The 16,442-nt window shown below is 52.9% G+C and overlaps 1 protein-coding gene across 4 annotated transcripts in view; it reads right to left on the reverse strand.

Annotated features, from left to right (window-relative positions):
• PARVG (parvin gamma) overlaps positions 1–16,442 on the reverse strand; it is a 39,319-nt gene that overhangs the window by 13,386 nt on the left and 9,491 nt on the right. For 3 of the 4 annotated variants that reach the window (XM_044679597.1, XM_044679596.1, XM_044679595.1), the window contains exons 2-8: positions 16,223–16,317; positions 10,529–10,593; positions 4,627–4,729; positions 3,400–3,540; positions 2,434–2,549; positions 1,815–1,870; positions 144–163 (exon numbers count right to left, since the gene is read on the reverse strand). In XM_044679597.1, coding sequence (XP_044535532.1) covers positions 144–163; positions 1,815–1,870; positions 2,434–2,549; positions 3,400–3,540; positions 4,627–4,729; positions 10,529–10,593; positions 16,223–16,301 — 580 coding nt within the window. In that variant the 5' untranslated portion in view covers positions 16,302–16,317. The remainder of the gene's footprint in view (positions 1–143; positions 164–1,814; positions 1,871–2,433; positions 2,550–3,399; positions 3,541–4,626; positions 4,730–10,528; positions 10,594–16,222; positions 16,318–16,442) is intronic. The other variant, XM_044679598.1, reaches the window with a different exon arrangement.

Genomic DNA, 16,442 nt, shown 5'->3' on the forward strand with positions numbered 1-16,442 from the left:
ACGGACGAGGCACTGCATGGATGTTTGTGGGCTGAACTGAACCGAGTCAAGGAAAGGCTGTTCGTCGTGCCTAGCTCTGGCTGCAGACACCGAATGGAAAGCGGTTTCCAATTTTCCACGTGGGGGGCGGAGGGACCACTTACTTGACTGCTGATCCGAATCCCTGCGAAGGACAAAAGGAAAAAGCCATTAACAGCCCATCTGCGGCTCCCACCCGTCCTTCCCCCGGTGGGCCACACTTGAGACTGGTGGGGAGCCTCTGAAGCAAAGCTGCCGAGTCAGCGCAAGTCCGGCGGGGCTCCCCAGGCTCCAGGCCCCCATCCATCACGCGCCCCCTCTGACAAGCTGCAGGGACACGATCCGGCTCGGGGCAAATGACTGCCCTCTGCAGAAAGGGCGGAGGGGGCAGCTGGGGAGCTCAGGCCTAGACATGGGAGGTCCTGGGTTCAAATGTGGCCTCAGCCACTTCCCAGTGTTATTCAGAATTTCTGGGGTTCTATTTAGAAGTATTAAGCCTCAAGCTATGTAGATGGATGACAAACTTCCTGTGGACATGTGGGGGACTTTGAGGCTACGTTTTCCGTGATCCAATGGGTTTCCGGTTTTGGACGTGATGGCGTCGGCCAACGTAGAGCGTGACTTAAATGGGGAGAGGAGGCCTTGCCTGGTCTCCTTTTTGGTACGAGGCAGCCAGGTGGAGGGAAGAAAATAGCTTTTATCAGGCGCGTGGTCTTATCTATTTTACCAACATGGCCATGATAATTAAAATATTACTTTTCCTCATAATATCAGCCTTTGTCATTCTTAATCATTACATCAGCCGTGTGACCCTGGGCAAGTCACTTGACCCCCATTGCCTACCTCACCGCTCTTCCACCTAGGAGCCAACACTCAGTATTGACTCCAAGACGGAAGGTCAGGGTTAAAAAAAGGGGCAGAGCCCACATTCCCTCCCCACATCTTCAGGCCCAAACGGAAAACGGGGGGCAGCTCGTAAAACGGTTTATGACCTCCTAACTCTGCCCGGAGAACTGGGGCTTTTATGCCCCAAAAGGGAAAGCCCTGGGATGAGGGCGAGATGCGTTCTTGTGAGCCTCACTCAGCGTTCAGCCTTCCCTATAAGAAACCCCAAATGCTCGACTGACCAAGGAGGCCCTTTATCGGGGAACAGAAGCCTCAGGCGCTACCACTTACTAGCTGTGGGGCCCTGGACAAGTCACTTCCTTGGTCTTGTTCTTCATTCGTAAGACAGAAGGGAAGGTGACTTGCCCAGAGGGAACAAGCTATGGGCTTCCTCCTATGCAGAAGCTACTCGCAGTGGAGCTCCCCTTCCTTTCATTCCTTTCAGCCTACACAGGGTTTCCTTCAATGAGGGAACAAAAGCCTTCCGGCCAATAGAAGGTCAAGAGGGACGAGACTTGGCCAATAAGCTTCCAAATTAACTCTGCCACCAAGCAGGGGCCTCTGTGGCCAGCACCAGTCCCAGAAGCAAAGAGGATCAGGGACAGGAGACTTGGGGAGACAAAACGTCAGGGCTGGGGGGGCCTTGGGCCAGGGAAGGTCTGCGCTGGCTGGACCCCAGGACGGGAAAGGGCAGGCCAGAAGGAAGCCGCTCCCTCTTTGAGCCTGGAAATCCGTCTCCTGTTGGTGTCACCCGAGTGAAACGGTCTGTCTGTCGCCTGCCCAGGCCCAGCGCCCTCCTCGCCCGGTGCCCAGGGCCCGGCACTCCTCCTCCTGCGGACTCTGGGCCCTGCTCTGTCCTGCCCTCTCCCCTCGCCTCGCAGCCCCCTCCAGAGCCTTCCCTGCCGGCTTACCTGCCGTCTGTGAGCTGCTCCACCGACTTCCCGGACTTTAAGCCGTTCTTGGTGCTCTAGAAGGCAAAGAAGAGGAAAGATGGAGGTCAGTTTCCGGGGGGCCCAGAGAGGAGGAGAGCGTCGAAACCCCTGGGATCTCGGGGGTCTGAAAACCCCCCAAACCCGGCCTCTGGGTGCAGCCCAGCATCTGTGGAGCCACAGGTGCTATGGACAGGAGGACGGGCTTCCGCTCACGGGCACGGAGTTCAAATCCCGGCTCAGCCACCTTCCGGGTGTCCGTAGGCAGGTCATCTCATTGCCAGGCCTCAGTTTCCTCATCTGTAAAAGCTGAGGTGGGCTAGATGGCCAGCGCTAGAAGAAGAAACAGAGGCCCCCAAAAGACCACAGACCTGGAGCTGACCCTAAGAGCCGTAGAGCCCAGCTCTGCCTCTTTACACATGAGGGAGGGCCTGACATGAGCCAGGTGGAAGAGCGAGGATCTGAGCCCACGCCTGCTGGCTCCAGGTGACAAAGGGAGGTACGAGGCAGACGCGCCACTGGGGCAGCCTGGGACAGGCCGGCAGGCACATGACCGAGTAAGGCGGCCGAGGGAGCAGCGCCCCAAGCGGGATCCGAGTACCTCGATCGTCAGGACTTCCACTTGGACGTCTGCAGGGAGGGCCAGGTCCGCCTGGAAGTGCTTCGCCATGGCCACCAGAAGATGGAGAGTGGCCAGCAAGTCCTTATTGAAGATGCCTGACGAAGTGGAACAGAATAACATTAGGGCCGCGGGTGGGCCACAGTTTAAAAAAAGACTTGGAGCAGGGCAGCTGGGGAGCTCAATGGTCCGAGAGGCAGGCCTAAAGATGGGAGGTCCTGGGTTCAAATCTGACCTTAGACACGTCCTAGCTCTGTGACCCTGGGTAGTCACTTCACCCCCTTTGCCTAGTCCTTACTGCTTGCCATGAATCAATTCACAGTATTGATTCTAAGATAAAAGGGAAGGGTTTATTTTTTTAAGCTGAGAGGTAGAGGGGGAGAAAAGCTGGGGGTCTCAGTGGCTCACAAGACCAATCTGAGTCAGTGAAGATTCCATCAAAGCCACGATGGCACCTCGGCCTGCACTAAAAGGGGCAGATCGTCCCCGGCCCAGTAAATGGTGGGTCCTTCTGCACTGGAGGTCGGTGCTCTGTTCTGGGCCCTGAAGCTGAAGAGGGCACCCAGAGGAGGGAGAGCAGGCTGGGGATGGCTCTCGAGTCCGAGCCACGGTCAGTTAAAAGGCAGAAGGAGACGGAGACCTTTGCCGGCGGCCCATGTGGTGTAATCCAGGGTTCAAAGCAGGCCCCTCCGTGTCGAAAACAAGGAGCGACACCATCGGGCTCCCCTCTGCCCCTTTCCCGGAGGAAGGCCCTTTGGGGCAAGGCTGAAGACACGGGAGCTTTGGGGGCCTCAGCGAGAGCTCTCGCCGTCTCGGTTCAGGGCCGAGTCACAGACACGTGGCCCGTCTCAGCACCGGCGAAGTGCCAGCCCGCTTTAAAAGGGGAACGCGGGCCTCTGTGCAGCTCGGGGACCCAGGCGGGGTCCGCTGCAGCCCAGAAGCACCTACTCTCCACACTCCACTTGGCCGAGCTCTCCTCCAGCTGCAAACAGCGGCTCAGGGCATCCAGCACGAGAGAGACCTTCCGCTTCTGGCTGCTGGCCGTCAGGGCGATCTCCTCAACCTCCAGCGTGATGGCTGCCAGCTTCTCTGAAGGCGTCCAAGAAAGAAGGAGGGAACGAGTGAGGAGAGGGAGGAGACGCGCTTCATCTCTCTCTCGGGCACCGAAACAAGCTCCTGGACAGTCAGGGCTGGAGGGATCGTGGAACCCGGAATGCCAGCGCAGGGGGGGCCTCAGAACATAGACCAATCCGAGCTGAATTCCTGGCCAGCATATATAAAAGGCTCGGATACTTTGTTCAAAAACAGGGCTGGATGACCCTTGTTTCAGTCCTCCCTGCTTAGCAAGGTAGTGAGCTCCTCCACTCTGGAGGTATTCAAGGAGAAACGAGATGATCATTTGTTGAATGAGCTACTTTCCTTAAAGGTCGGCCTCAGTGGCTCCAGCTCTGACTCCTTGTGATTCTGCTCTTCCCTCCCCAGGCCCATCACTGCCAGGAAACCAATAAATGCAGACGGCACTCCCCCACCGCAATCCGGCGCCCGAGCCCCTCAGGACTGCCCACCACATCTCAGGGGTGATCCCTTCCTGGAAAGCCTCCAACAAGCCCCGGCACGCAGATCGCTTCTTAGTCATCAGAGAAGGATCAGTGCGTGGTGAGGGGGCCAGAACTCCAGAGACCCGGGTTCTAGACCCAGCTCTGCCACTAAGTAATTGTGGGAGCTTGGGGGAGTCCCAGGACCAGAGATCCAGCCCTCAGAGAAAACTCAGAGCTCGAGAACCCTCATTTTACAAAGGACGACACTGAGGAACGAGGCAGCAACATGTAGTGGGGAAAGCACTGGCTCTAGGGTAGGAGAACTTGGGCTACAATTTTACTCCCAGGGGGTTGGACCAAATGGCCTCAGGCATGCTTCCCATCTCTAGTTCTAGGGCCCTTTGAGCCCACAAAAGGGATGGGACTTGTCCAAGATCTCAAGGCTGGAAGGGACAGAGTCAGGTTTGAAATCCATCCAGATTTTTCATCCATCCTACGGCATCTTCCTAACCACCTAGTGAGCGCCCACTTCTCAGCCTCTGCCTCCTCATCTAGGAAGAAGAGGCTGGACCCAGTGACCTCCGCTGTTCCCTCCTGCTCTACCAAAGCCCAGACTGATGCCTTCAGCGGTACTTACGCAGGAGATGATGCAGAATGAGCCCATCGAATAGGTCTTCCTCCAGGTTCTGGACGACTATATGTTCCCGGAAAAGGGTGCCATTGATCCACTCCATCAAGACCTGCCAGGCACAGCAAGCAGGAGGACTGTGTGTTAATGCCAGAAAGGACCTGGTAGTCCGGCCCTCCCCAAGAGGAGGAGGCAGTAACTTACACCGTGACCCCATGGGGGCATCTGGAGGATACCAACAGGAGCTGGCCCTTCCCCAGAGCCCTCCTCAAGTGTCCTTCCAGGGTCTTTTTCCCCTTCTCCCCTCCCAGGCAGACCCTGACCCTCTTGTCCTGAGCCCGGCCAGAGGGAGCCTAGAGGCTCTGGTCCACTCTGACCTAGAGGTCCGCTCCTCTTTGCTCCCACGGGGCAGGTGCTAGACACAACTCAAGGACTCCTGGCTTTAATATCTTCCCTAGAGCTGGACCCCTCTCTCCTCTCCACCCTGAAAGGAAATCCTCCTTCCCCCGTTAGAGGATGAACTCCTTCCGGGCACAGAGTGTCTTCTTTGTTCTGTTTCTGTCTCTGGGATTGGTGCACAGTGAGCTCTTTGTCACAGGATCCATTCATTCAGAGAGAGAAACTGAGATCCAAAGAGGCGAGAGATGTGCAAGGAACCCATTATTAGCAGCACGAGAACCTCAGTGTACTACGTGAGTACTTCGAGGGAAGGACTCCATCCCCCGAGAAGTAGGTGCCCACATGGTTCTCAAAGGCTACCCAAGGGCTGCTCCATCTGATGCTAAATCCTTCAGGCCAGCCGCCCACCATCGAGCTTTCCTGGCAAACTCGGCGACGACGAAGACACAGAAGACAAACATTTGTGAAGCAGCCGCTTCAGGCAGAGCCCCAGCTAAGGGCCAGGACGCGGACGCGGCCCTTCCTTCCCTCGTCTAGTCTAGACAGCAGTGGTTCCGGGGACACTGCATGGCTCCAGGTCAGGAGCTCTTCGGATAACACTGTGGCCCCCTGTGTAATGGAATTAACTCTAGCGATTCATAGTCAAAACTCTACTCATCCTAGGCATAGAAATGATGTCACTCTCACCTCCCTTAATGGGGAGGGGGGACGAGTTACCCGCACGTGACAATAAGTAACAAATCAGTGCAGAGGCTGCCATTTGTCCACTTGAATTAGAGGTGGACCCACAGGAAGCGAGGAAAGACACGATCTCTTTAAGTTAGTTAGTTACTTCCTGTTGGGCAGTTCCTGCTTTGAACTTGGTGCTGTGGAGACCTCAGGCAGCTTCTACTCTGAATGATCACATGGCTAAGTTAGGCTGACTTCCTGGGCCGCTTCTAAACTCTGCCTTAAGCAGGCACCAGCCTATCTGGTTGCTAGGCCTTGTGGCTTGCAGCCTGATTTATTTAGCCTTTTAACCCTTTCTCTTTATTCCCATACCTTTACCTCCTAGTTGTAAATAAACTGCCTTAACCCGATGCTGACTTGGGTCTGATTTAATTACGGAATCGATCTGAATGGTCGATTCCTGGCGGCCATGTTTTAAATACATATCTATGAAATACCTAAATTTCCCTCTTACACCCCCGAGGATGTGAGAACAGGTGGAAGGACAGCCGAGGACGAAAAACCAGGGAAATCTGGCCTTTCTCCTGCTGGTAGCAGAAGGGATCCCCACATGGCAGGCTTGGTGAGAAAAGGAGCCGCCGGGGAGCCTGCTCTGAACCTAAGGAACTCTCTGGGGTTCCAGGAGAGGGAGGACTCCTGGCAAAGTCGGGCAGGCAGTCACAAAGCATTTCTGAAGCCTCTGCCCAGGGCCAAGCTGAGCGCTGGGAGGAGAACCTCGGGCCTTCCTCAGAGACTCGGGAATCGGCCCCGAGATGAGATCGAGGCTGGCTCGGCCCCAAGCTATCCAAGTGACGGGGAGTGATTTTTCCCAGGACAACTTGGGAGGATTTTGGTTCTTCCTATTTGTTTGTTTGTTTGATTTCTCTAATATTTGTTTTGTTTAGTTTTGTTCCATTCGGGATTCTGCAGCATCTCCGGGGACTCCTTTGCCCACATGATGGGAGAACGTGCCCGTTCTCGGGGTAAACTGAGGAAAAGAAGGGGCTTGGGGAAGACCAACCCCAAGATGGAATGGCTGCTCCTAGCCATGGCTTACAGCTGAGGGAATGGGAAGAGGGAGACTGGAGATGAGGAGGGAAGCTCTGGGGACTTCAGGACCAAGACCGGGGAAAGGGGGGCCTCCCACCCGGCATGGCCACTTCAGCCAATCTGACCACCAGAAAGAATTCATGAGTGGAGCCGTGACTCATCCGCGGCTCTCCCTGGTAACCATCCTCACCTTTGCACGGGGAGGCAAGGCCACAGATGGGGAAACGCTACAGGCGGGCAGCCTCAGGCCCAAAACAAAGGGGGAGGGGGGACTGGGACAACAAGGGAGCGCCCCATCTCTAGAAGGGTCCGAGTTCAGGCTAGATGACCGGTTGGGGATTAGGGAAGGGGGGGAGGCCATACTTCACTACCTCTGAGACCTCGTGCAGCACTGAGGAGCCCTGCCAGTACTGGCCAGAGAAAGAGCCCAGGGAGTCATGGAGGATTCCTGGTCAGCGTTGGGGTCTCCAGATGGTCCCATTGAGCCCCAAATCATTCCAAAGACAGTAAGAGATTGGAAAGACCAGACTTCCAGAGGAATGTCTGCTGGCACAGTGGCTAGAATATAAGACTCCAGAAGCAGGAAGACCAGAGTGCAAACCCTCTTCAGATATTTGCTAGCTGAGTGTCCCTGGAGAAGTCACTTAACTTCTCCTAGCCTCAGTTTCACCATCTGCAAAATGGGGATAATAACAGCATTACCTCCCAGGGTGACTGTTCAAATGTGTTCATAGCTGTAAAATACTTTGAAGCCTTAAAATACTCCATAAAACCTTGAAATTGGACTTGAGAGGCCTCCCAAGTCTAGGATCTTCGGCTGTAAACTAGGAATAACGTCTGCAGTGGCTGCTTCTCAGGACTGTTGCAAAGATCCAAGAGGAACATGGATAGAAAGTGCTGTCAGGTTTAGTATCAGTATTACTGGTTTTGTTGTTACCGGCGAGCCCAGGGAGTGATGGCACACATTAGCCAGTGCCTGCCTCTGCCCTGTACCGACTAGAGTGAGACCCTGGGGGAAAGCCTACACCTCCCTTTCCTCCTGGGTCCTTTTATTAATCCTTTGCCTTCTCTCTGAAAATCAAGGTTCCGAGGCAGAAGATGCTAGGCAATGGGGTTAAATGATTGGCCCAGGGTCACACCGCTAAGATGTGTCTGAGGTCAGATTTGAACCCAGGACCTCCCATCTGCAGGCCTGGCTCTCCATCCACTGAGCCATCTAGCTACCCTTCCTCCTTTGTAATCCTGAGTTAGATTAGGAGGTATCTAAAGTCCCCCCCACCCCTCCACCGGGTTTTAGGCTCCTCCCAGCCCTGGCACTTCTTGTTCTAGGCTCCGCCCACCTTTTGTACCCCCTGTTCTAGACTCTTCCCACCTCTGACACACACACCACCCCTTCTAGGCTCCTCCCACCTCTGACATCCCCTGTTCTAGGCTACTCCCACCTCTGACATCCCCTGTTCTAGGCTACTCCCAGCCCTGACATCCCCTGTTCTAGACTCTTCCCACTTCTGATACACACTCCACCCCTTTCTAGGCTCCTCCCACCTGACACACACACTCCACTCCCTTCTAGGCTCCTCCCAGCCCAGGCACCCCTTGTTCTAAGCCCCCTCCCACCTCTGACACCTACTGTTCTAGACTCTTCCCACCTCTCTCATACACACACACACACACACTCTCACTCACTCACTCCACCCCTTCTAGGCTCCTCCCAGCCCTGACATCCCCTGTTCTAGACTCTTCCCACTTCTGATACACACACACACACACTCCACCCCTTCTAGGCTCCTCCCACCTCTGACACCCCCTATTCTAGGGGCCCCCCAACCCTGACGGTCCCTCTTCCTAGGGGTCCTCTCAATCCTCCGAGTCTCCCACACTCTCGGATTCGGAGGTCTCCTCGAAGGAACAATTCAGCAGAATGAGATGCAGTGACTGGGGTGGAGGAGGGCACCAGGATTCAAACTCAAGTCTCCCAAGGCGGAGTCCTGAGGTCTCCCCAGCCCGCCTGACTGACTCTTCCAGGGTTCAATCTCTCTATGTAAACCTCAGAGCAGACCCGAACTCGGATGCTGAAACAAAATGGCCGATGGTGGCCTCCATGCTTCTTCCACGATTCTCTTTCCCAAAAGCCTCTGCGGGCAAATAGGGCCAGTGAGGAGGGCAGCGCCTTTACCATCCTCAGGGCAGCCCACGAGGCCCCACCGTGGGAGCCAGCCAGGACAGCCCTGACCTCAGAAGCGCCAGGAGCCCAGTCAGGGCCCGCCCAACATTCCCCATCCCGGAAGCCAGAAAGGCTCCGCCCACCGACTTCCTGGGTCTAATGGGCCTCGGAAGGGCAGAAAGAGCGGGTTGGAGCGGGAACTCGCACGCTACACAAAGATTATTCGGCCCATTTTTAGGACGTGATTCGTGGGGAGTGAGGCTGGGAGCACCGTGGCATAGACTAGAGAATAATTGTTATCGCCAGCCAACGGGGCACAGGATCGGCGTAGCATGATTAAATTCATGCGTTCAGGAACTCATTCCTTTGCCTGCCTGTCAGGTGGCTGCCTGAAGGGGGTCTTTGAGCTCCTCCGGCCTTCCCCCGGCTAAGACAAAATCTCCCAGAGTCCCGCAGGGGCTTGTGGCCTAGAACCCAGCTGGGAAGATCATCAGGTTTGGGCCCTTCTCAGACAATACCTGTAGAACCCAGATGGAATTGCCTGCCGGTTCCGAGGGAGGGGGAGAAGAAGGAGGGGGGGCCATCTGGGTTCCAGAACCACGGAAAATGTCTACAGAAATGTACTAGGCGTAATTGGTCAAACAGCTAAATAAATACAAATGAGCCGAGGCCCGGCTCCGGTTAACTCCACTTAATTACGCCTTGGTTAGCCCCGGCCCACGCTCCCTCCAGACTTCCCCAGCCGGCGCGCTGGTCCCACTCTCCTGAGATCATGGAGGCAAAGAATGGCAGCCATGAACTCCCCTGGGACGGGCTAGATCTGTAAAATGGGGGAATGATCCCTGCCGTCTTTAGCAAGGCAGCCCCTGCCGCCTAGGCTGGGGGGGCTCTTCCCAGGTTACCCCACTAGGGCTGAGCCACCCTTGAGGCTTCATTGGCTCAGGAAACCAAGGCTCTTCCCAGCTCCGCCATGTAAACATCCTTCTGTTCCCACAGAAGGCGGAGGGCCTCGCTTCACTCCAAAAGCAGAGAGGAAATTTCCAATGTAGGCCAAGCGCAAGGCAGAGATGTTCTTCTGGATCTTGTTCTCTCCAGGATTCCCCATCCCCCTGCTCCCCTCCCGTGCCCAAGACACTGGAGAGGTGGCCACGCTGTGATCTGCACATTGGCCTCCAGCTGCCTCCCTCCTTTTTATGGGCTTGGGCTTGGGGAACCTCCTGACATGTTCTCTCCAGTGGCGAGAGAACTTTGGACCTTGAATTCCCAGACTCTGAGGTGTGACCCACATCATTGGATCTATCTGTAGCTTTAAATGTTTAAATCCAAAACAGAATCTCAGACGTGAGTTCCCCATTACTGGAAGTGTCCAAGCAGAAGGTGGATGACTGCCTGTCAGGGATGTTACATGACGCATTTGAGCCGCTGTGGCAGGCTGGCAAAGGGGATATTTGAGAAGGAGCTACATAAGGCGATCCATGCACCAGGATCTGAGACAAGCTCTATCTCCTCCATAGAAGCCCTCCCTGATTCTTACACCCCATGCTTCCAGCTCTGGTGGGGGGAAAGCAAATAAGAGACAATAAACGGTACCTTTTGTAGCTCTTGGAATTTGGGGTTCTTTCGAGAATCGGGCTGTAAATACTTCTTCTTCTCTCCTATAAAGAGCAATACCCATTAGATGTGGTAGATGCTGGGGGCCATCTCTGCCACTAACTCTCCATGTGACCTTGGGCAAGTCCCTGAACTCCTCAGGAACGCAGGCATGTCTGATTTTCATTTGTAAGCCAAGATGGGGATGGACTTTTACATGATGGAAAACAGCCTAAAAGGGGGACCTTTGGTCATAACAAATCATGAACACAGCCCCGAAAGCTTCCCAAACCATCCTGGTGTGGGAAATATAAGTAAAGGTAATGGGGGTCACCAGGGATATTAAATAAAACTAGGTGATTGTGGGTACAAACACTGGGGTTTATGAGAGACTAGACCTGAACATGGGGATCAGAACAGCCAAGCTGCTCCTAACTGACAAAGGGATAGTTGTCCAACTGTCACCCTGGGCCAGAGGCTTTGAATCCAAAGACAAGGTAACAGGATATAACTGGGTTTAATTATGAACAACTAAAAGGTGGGACAGGAATATCTACTCTAAAACCTTAAATCTAATGACATAACCCACAGGGAAAGGAAAGAACTTATTTCTACACTTAGTCATCTAAACTGACAGGGCCCAAAGAGCAGTGGAGGCTCTGGGTGACTGCCTCAGACCTGGAACCTGCCAGGCTTGAGCAGCTCAGCTGGGGCCTTTGTGGCTTTGGGTTTCTCACTGCAATCCACTGATGACCTCTGGATGCCAAGAGCCAAGGTGGTCTCAGGTACCAAGTAGGGAGGGTTTGCTTGAAACGCTGTCCACCAGATCTCAAGCTTTCTCCTCTTCCTTGGCACAGGACTGTTGATCTTCTCTCTTTGCTAGATGCCACCAGTCAGGATCCCAGGGGAAAATCAGGAAGCAGGGTGTCCTTTGCTCTGAGATCTCCCAGGCTGGCAACAGGTTTTGCCCACCACTAATGGAGTCCTCTCTCAGGGCATTCACACTTCTTCCTGCTCCTTCATTCCATCCTGGAATTCCCAGCTCCAGCTCCTTCCGGCTAGTTACATCTTAATACCTAATCAATAACTAATCTTATCTTCCTCACAACAATGGGCACAGAAGGGTAAGAGGAGGAAACCAGAAGACTTGTCCCATTCCCCTGAGTCAGCTCTTCACAATGAAGCATTTTGAGGCTGAAGACTGACAAGGAGGAGCCACGGTGCCATATTTGCTTACAGGGCTGACCTTGGAGTCCTAAGTGCTGAACTCACCAAAATCTGTGGGGACCTCAGACCCCTCGCTTTGCCTCTGTGCCCATTTCCTCTTGTGTAAAGTGAGAGGTTAGGACCAGATCCATCTGTAGGCATTTTTTAAAAAAAAATTTTTTTTTAAACCCTTAACTTCTATGTATTGGCTCCTAGGTGGAAGAGTGCTAAGGGTAGGCAATGGGGGCCAAGAGACTTGCCCAGGGTCACACAGCTGGGAAGTGTCTGAGGCTGGATTTGAACCTAGGACCTCCCATCTCTAGGGCTCTCTCAATCCACTGAGCTACCCAGCTGCCCCTGTAGGCATTTTTTAGGCATCTCCTACATGCCAGGCATAATTCTAGGCACTCTGGATACAAATAAAGCAGTCCCTGCCCTCAGAGAGTTTACATTCTAACAAAGGAGACCCTGTCATGGCTTTTCAGTTGTGTCTGACTCTTCATGACCCCATTTGGAGTTTTCTCGGCAGAAATACTGGAGCGGTTTGCCATTTCCTTCTTCAGCTCATTTTACGGATGAGGAAACTGTGGCCAACAAGGTTACATGACTTGTCCAGGGTCACACAGCTTGTAAATGTCTGAAGTCAGATTTTAATTTAAATCTTCCTGACTCCAGGGCTGGTGCTCTATCCACTGCTTCCCCTAGCTGCCTGAACAAGGGAGATGACAAGTATTTATATTCAGAATAAATACAAATCAGTACAAGGTAGTAGGACAGAGGTTGTTTGGGAGGGAGGGCATTTGCAGTTAGGGGAATCCAGAAAGAAGTCAAGTGGAACAGGGGTGTCAAACTTGGGGCTCCAAATTGGGTCAAATATTGAATAAAATCAATAAAAAATACAATATGACATAAATAACATGAATTTGTGGTTTTCTAAGTCACTCTCCAGCCCTGTGGGGCTCCTTTTCTACAATGACAGAGAAGGTGGGGCCAAGACTAGGCATTGAAGGCTGAAGGACCAGAAGGGTGGAATGAGACCAGGTAGGAAGGGCAGGCATTCCAGTGTGTGTGATAGCCAGCACACAAGGGAGATGGTAGAAGAAATGCTATGTGTGAGAGGAGTCCGGTCTGGTTTGCCCTCTAAGGTACTGGCCAGTTCTAGATCTACTGAGGCAGCAGGGAGGGCATCATGGCTGGAGAGATGGCTCAGAGTCAAGAAGACTGGGGCTCAAAGCCCACCTCTGATACCTGCTTGCTATGCCTCCTGGCAGGCCACAATTCCTCGGGACCCTGGCTCCTCTCTAAAACAAGAAGCCACAGAGAAAGGGTCGGCCTGCATCAGGAGAAGGAGTTTCCTCATGTGGGAGTACCCAGGTCCTGTCCCTTTCCCCTATTCCCACAGATGGGCTGGAGATCTCCCTGGGTCAGAAGCAGGATGGATGGAGGAAGTGATGAAGGGGACCATCATTCTGGACCTGATTCTGGCCAAGAGAGGAAATGATTGTTCAAGAAGAGCTGATGGGAACCTCAGGAAGAAGTGAGTACTGCAGGGTCTTTGGTCTGTGAAAGATGCAGAGAGGAAGCCTGGGCATAGCTCAGCACCACATTCAAATGCAAATCACAATAACTCAAAATCATGTGCCCGTTGAGCCCTCACAAAACACCTCGGGCAGGTACTACAAGTAGGGACAAGGAAACCTGGGCTTGAAAAGGTCAAGTGACTTGCTCAGGGTGACTTGTAGGACTCAGAGCCAAGTATTCCCTCTCTGGGCTCAGTGTTCTATCTGCTTTGCCAAGTGAGGAAAGGGGGCATCGTTGGGGAGAGGCAGAGGTTTATCAAGAAAATGTTACGCCAGACTGGCACATCCTGTTCTGTGGTACATTCCAGCTCTGACACCCCCTGTTCAAAGCCCCTCCCAGCTCTGATACCCTTTGTTCTAAGGCCCCTCACAGCTCTGACACTCCTGTTCTATGTTCTGGGGTCCACTCTGCCTCTGACACGCAGTGGTGCTAAGGCTTTCAGACCTTCCCTGCTAGCCCTGCAGAGCTAGGCTTTCCCATTAGAGTGTGGATTTTGTTGCCTGGAAATGCAAGCAAGAAGGAAACTTGCTGTTTGATAAGAATATTTCCAGTGAAGGCCAAATCAATGAGACTTGAGGGACTTTCCCTTTAAGAAAACTTTGTTTAATTCTCATTTTGTGCTGATTAAAGCGCATTTAAAGGATTAGCTCACACTTGCATCGCCTCTTCAGCTGCCTGTGGAAACTCAATTACAGTCAAGAGATTTGGGCTTGATTAAAACTTTGAGGAAGGCTGGGAAATGCCAGTGAGTTTCAGGGATTTGGGGAGCTGGGTTTGCCAGGTGTGAGCCCAGAAACCCACAGCTGGAATGAGCCTCAGAGATCTATGGGGCCAACCTCTTCCTTGCATGGATGGCCCCCATAGGGGAAAGGTTGAATGTGCTTCGGGTCAGACTGAGAGCTTGAGGCAGATCTGGGACTAGAACTTTAGAACTTGAGGCTCCTGGCTCTCAGGTTCTTCCCAAAGCTTTCACACCATATGTTCTCTCTCTCTCTCTCTCTCTCTCTCTCTCTCTCTCTCTCTCTCTTCTCTCTCTTCTCTCTCTTCTCTCTCTCTCTCCCCCCTCCTTCCTTTGTTTCTCTTCTTTGTCCCTCTCCTTTCTCCTCTCCTTTTCTCTCTCTCTCCTTTCTATCTCTCTCATCTCTCTCTGTGTCTGTCTCTCTGTCTCTGTGCCTCTCTCTCTGTCTTTGTCTCTGTGTGTCTCTGTCTCTCCCTCTGTGTGTGTGTGTGTGTGTGTGTGTGTCTGTGTCTGTGTCTGTGTCTGTGTCTCTGTGTCTCTCTCAAATTGGGGGAATTTCTCCTTGAACTGGGTAAAATCTACCTCCTGTCCATTAGCTCACAGCTCTGTCCCATGGGACCAACTACACCAAATCTCTCCCCTCTTTTCCAAGTCGACCCTTCAGATAGGTGAAGACAAGGAGTGACGTTGGGCTGGGTTCCTCTCCCTCTGGAAAAGATGGGGTTTTATCTGACTGTGGGCTCTCTTGCAAGGACCTGGCCTGAAAGGAGATGAAAACCCACTGTTGTCGCTTTGGAATGGGCCCAAGGAGGGCTAGGACAGCCCACATCCCAGGACCTCGGCATCTGAAAGGCCCAAAGACCCCTGGTGACATTGAGGCCAACCTCCACCCAAGGCATCTTCCCTAAACCACCCTTTGTTTGATTCATTCCAGGGAGGGTGAGCCAACTATCAATCAACCATCAACCCAACAGGCATTTATTAAGCACCTGTGGAACAGGTACTGGGCTAAGCCCTGGGGAGACAAAGACAGGAATAAAGGGTCTGCCCTCAAGGAGCTTACACTGTCCAATTCATTCTGCAAATAGCTACCAAAGGGATTATCCTTAGTCACAGATCTTACCTTGACACATCATTACTCTACAAATTCCAATGGCTCCCTATTAACTAGAGGATGAAATATGAACTCTATTCCTGGACTCACTCTTTCTTTCCTTCCTTTCTTTCCTTCTTTCCTTTCTTTCCTTCCTTCTTTCCTTTCTTTCCTTCCTTCTTTCCTTTCTTTCTCCTTCCTTCCTTCCTTCCTTTCTTCCTTTCTTCCTTTCTTTTTTTCTCCCTAATCTTCTGTCTTAGAATCAATTCTAATGGTTCCAAGGCAGAAGAGTGGTAGGCAATAGGAGTTAAATGACTTGCCCAGGGTCACACAGCTAGGAAATGTCAGAGGCCAGATTTGAACTCATATTTTCCTAACTCCAGATCCAGTGCCTTATCCAAAGTATGACCCAGCTGGCCCATATGTGCTTATGACAATCTCACTTATCAATAGTTTGTACTTCCAAAACCTTTCACTAAATAAAAATAATGAAAGCATGAACACACACATACAACTGTATATAGGCTCACACTGTCTTCCCCAGTAGAATGGGAACTCCTTGAAAGCAGGGACCATTTCATCTCTCATATTGGCATGCCCTGGGTCTGGCCCATGAGAAAAGCTTGGTGAATGAGTATTTCATGGATTGATTAAACCCCGGGAGAGAATATGCGCCTCTATAAGCATAAATACAGAATAAATACCAGACGAGTGACTACAACGGAATTAAGGAGGGACATCACCCGCAGTTGGGGAGAATCAGGAAAAGCCTCAGTGATGCCTTCGAGGAATGGCTCCTTCCCCTCCTGGACAGCTCTAATTGTGAGGAAGTTCTTCCTGATGTCTAGCCTGAATTTGCTCCTTGGCAATTTCTCCTCGTTTGTCCCCGTTCGGCCCACTGGGGATGAGCAGATCTGAGCTAAGCGTTCCCATCCGACTAAGCCTGGCTTCCTGCCTGCACTCCAGCATCCCCTCCTCCGGCTAGCCCAGGAGCCTGTCCGTGGCATTCAGTCCATCCTGCTGAGTGGCTCCACCCCAGGAGGCTGCTGCCCGGATCATCTCATGAAACCTCTACCTTGTTCCAATTCCTCCACAGCGGGGGGCTCGACGTTGGCAGGGAGCTGCAGAAGATTGTAGATACACTCTGACTCCATCGTCTTCTTGAGTCTCCTAGAAACACCCAGGAAAACGCCGTTAGTGTGGGCGCAGACCCCTGAAGGAGGCCAGGGCAGCTCAGGAAAAGCCTCAGAACAGAGTCCCTCCTGCACGGTGGTCCGCTCATCACTTAGCTCTGG

The sequence above is a fragment of the Gracilinanus agilis genome, chromosome 5 (assembly GCF_016433145.1).
Source record: "Gracilinanus agilis isolate LMUSP501 chromosome 5, AgileGrace, whole genome shotgun sequence".
NCBI classification, from domain to species: domain Eukaryota; kingdom Metazoa; phylum Chordata; class Mammalia; order Didelphimorphia; family Didelphidae; genus Gracilinanus; species Gracilinanus agilis.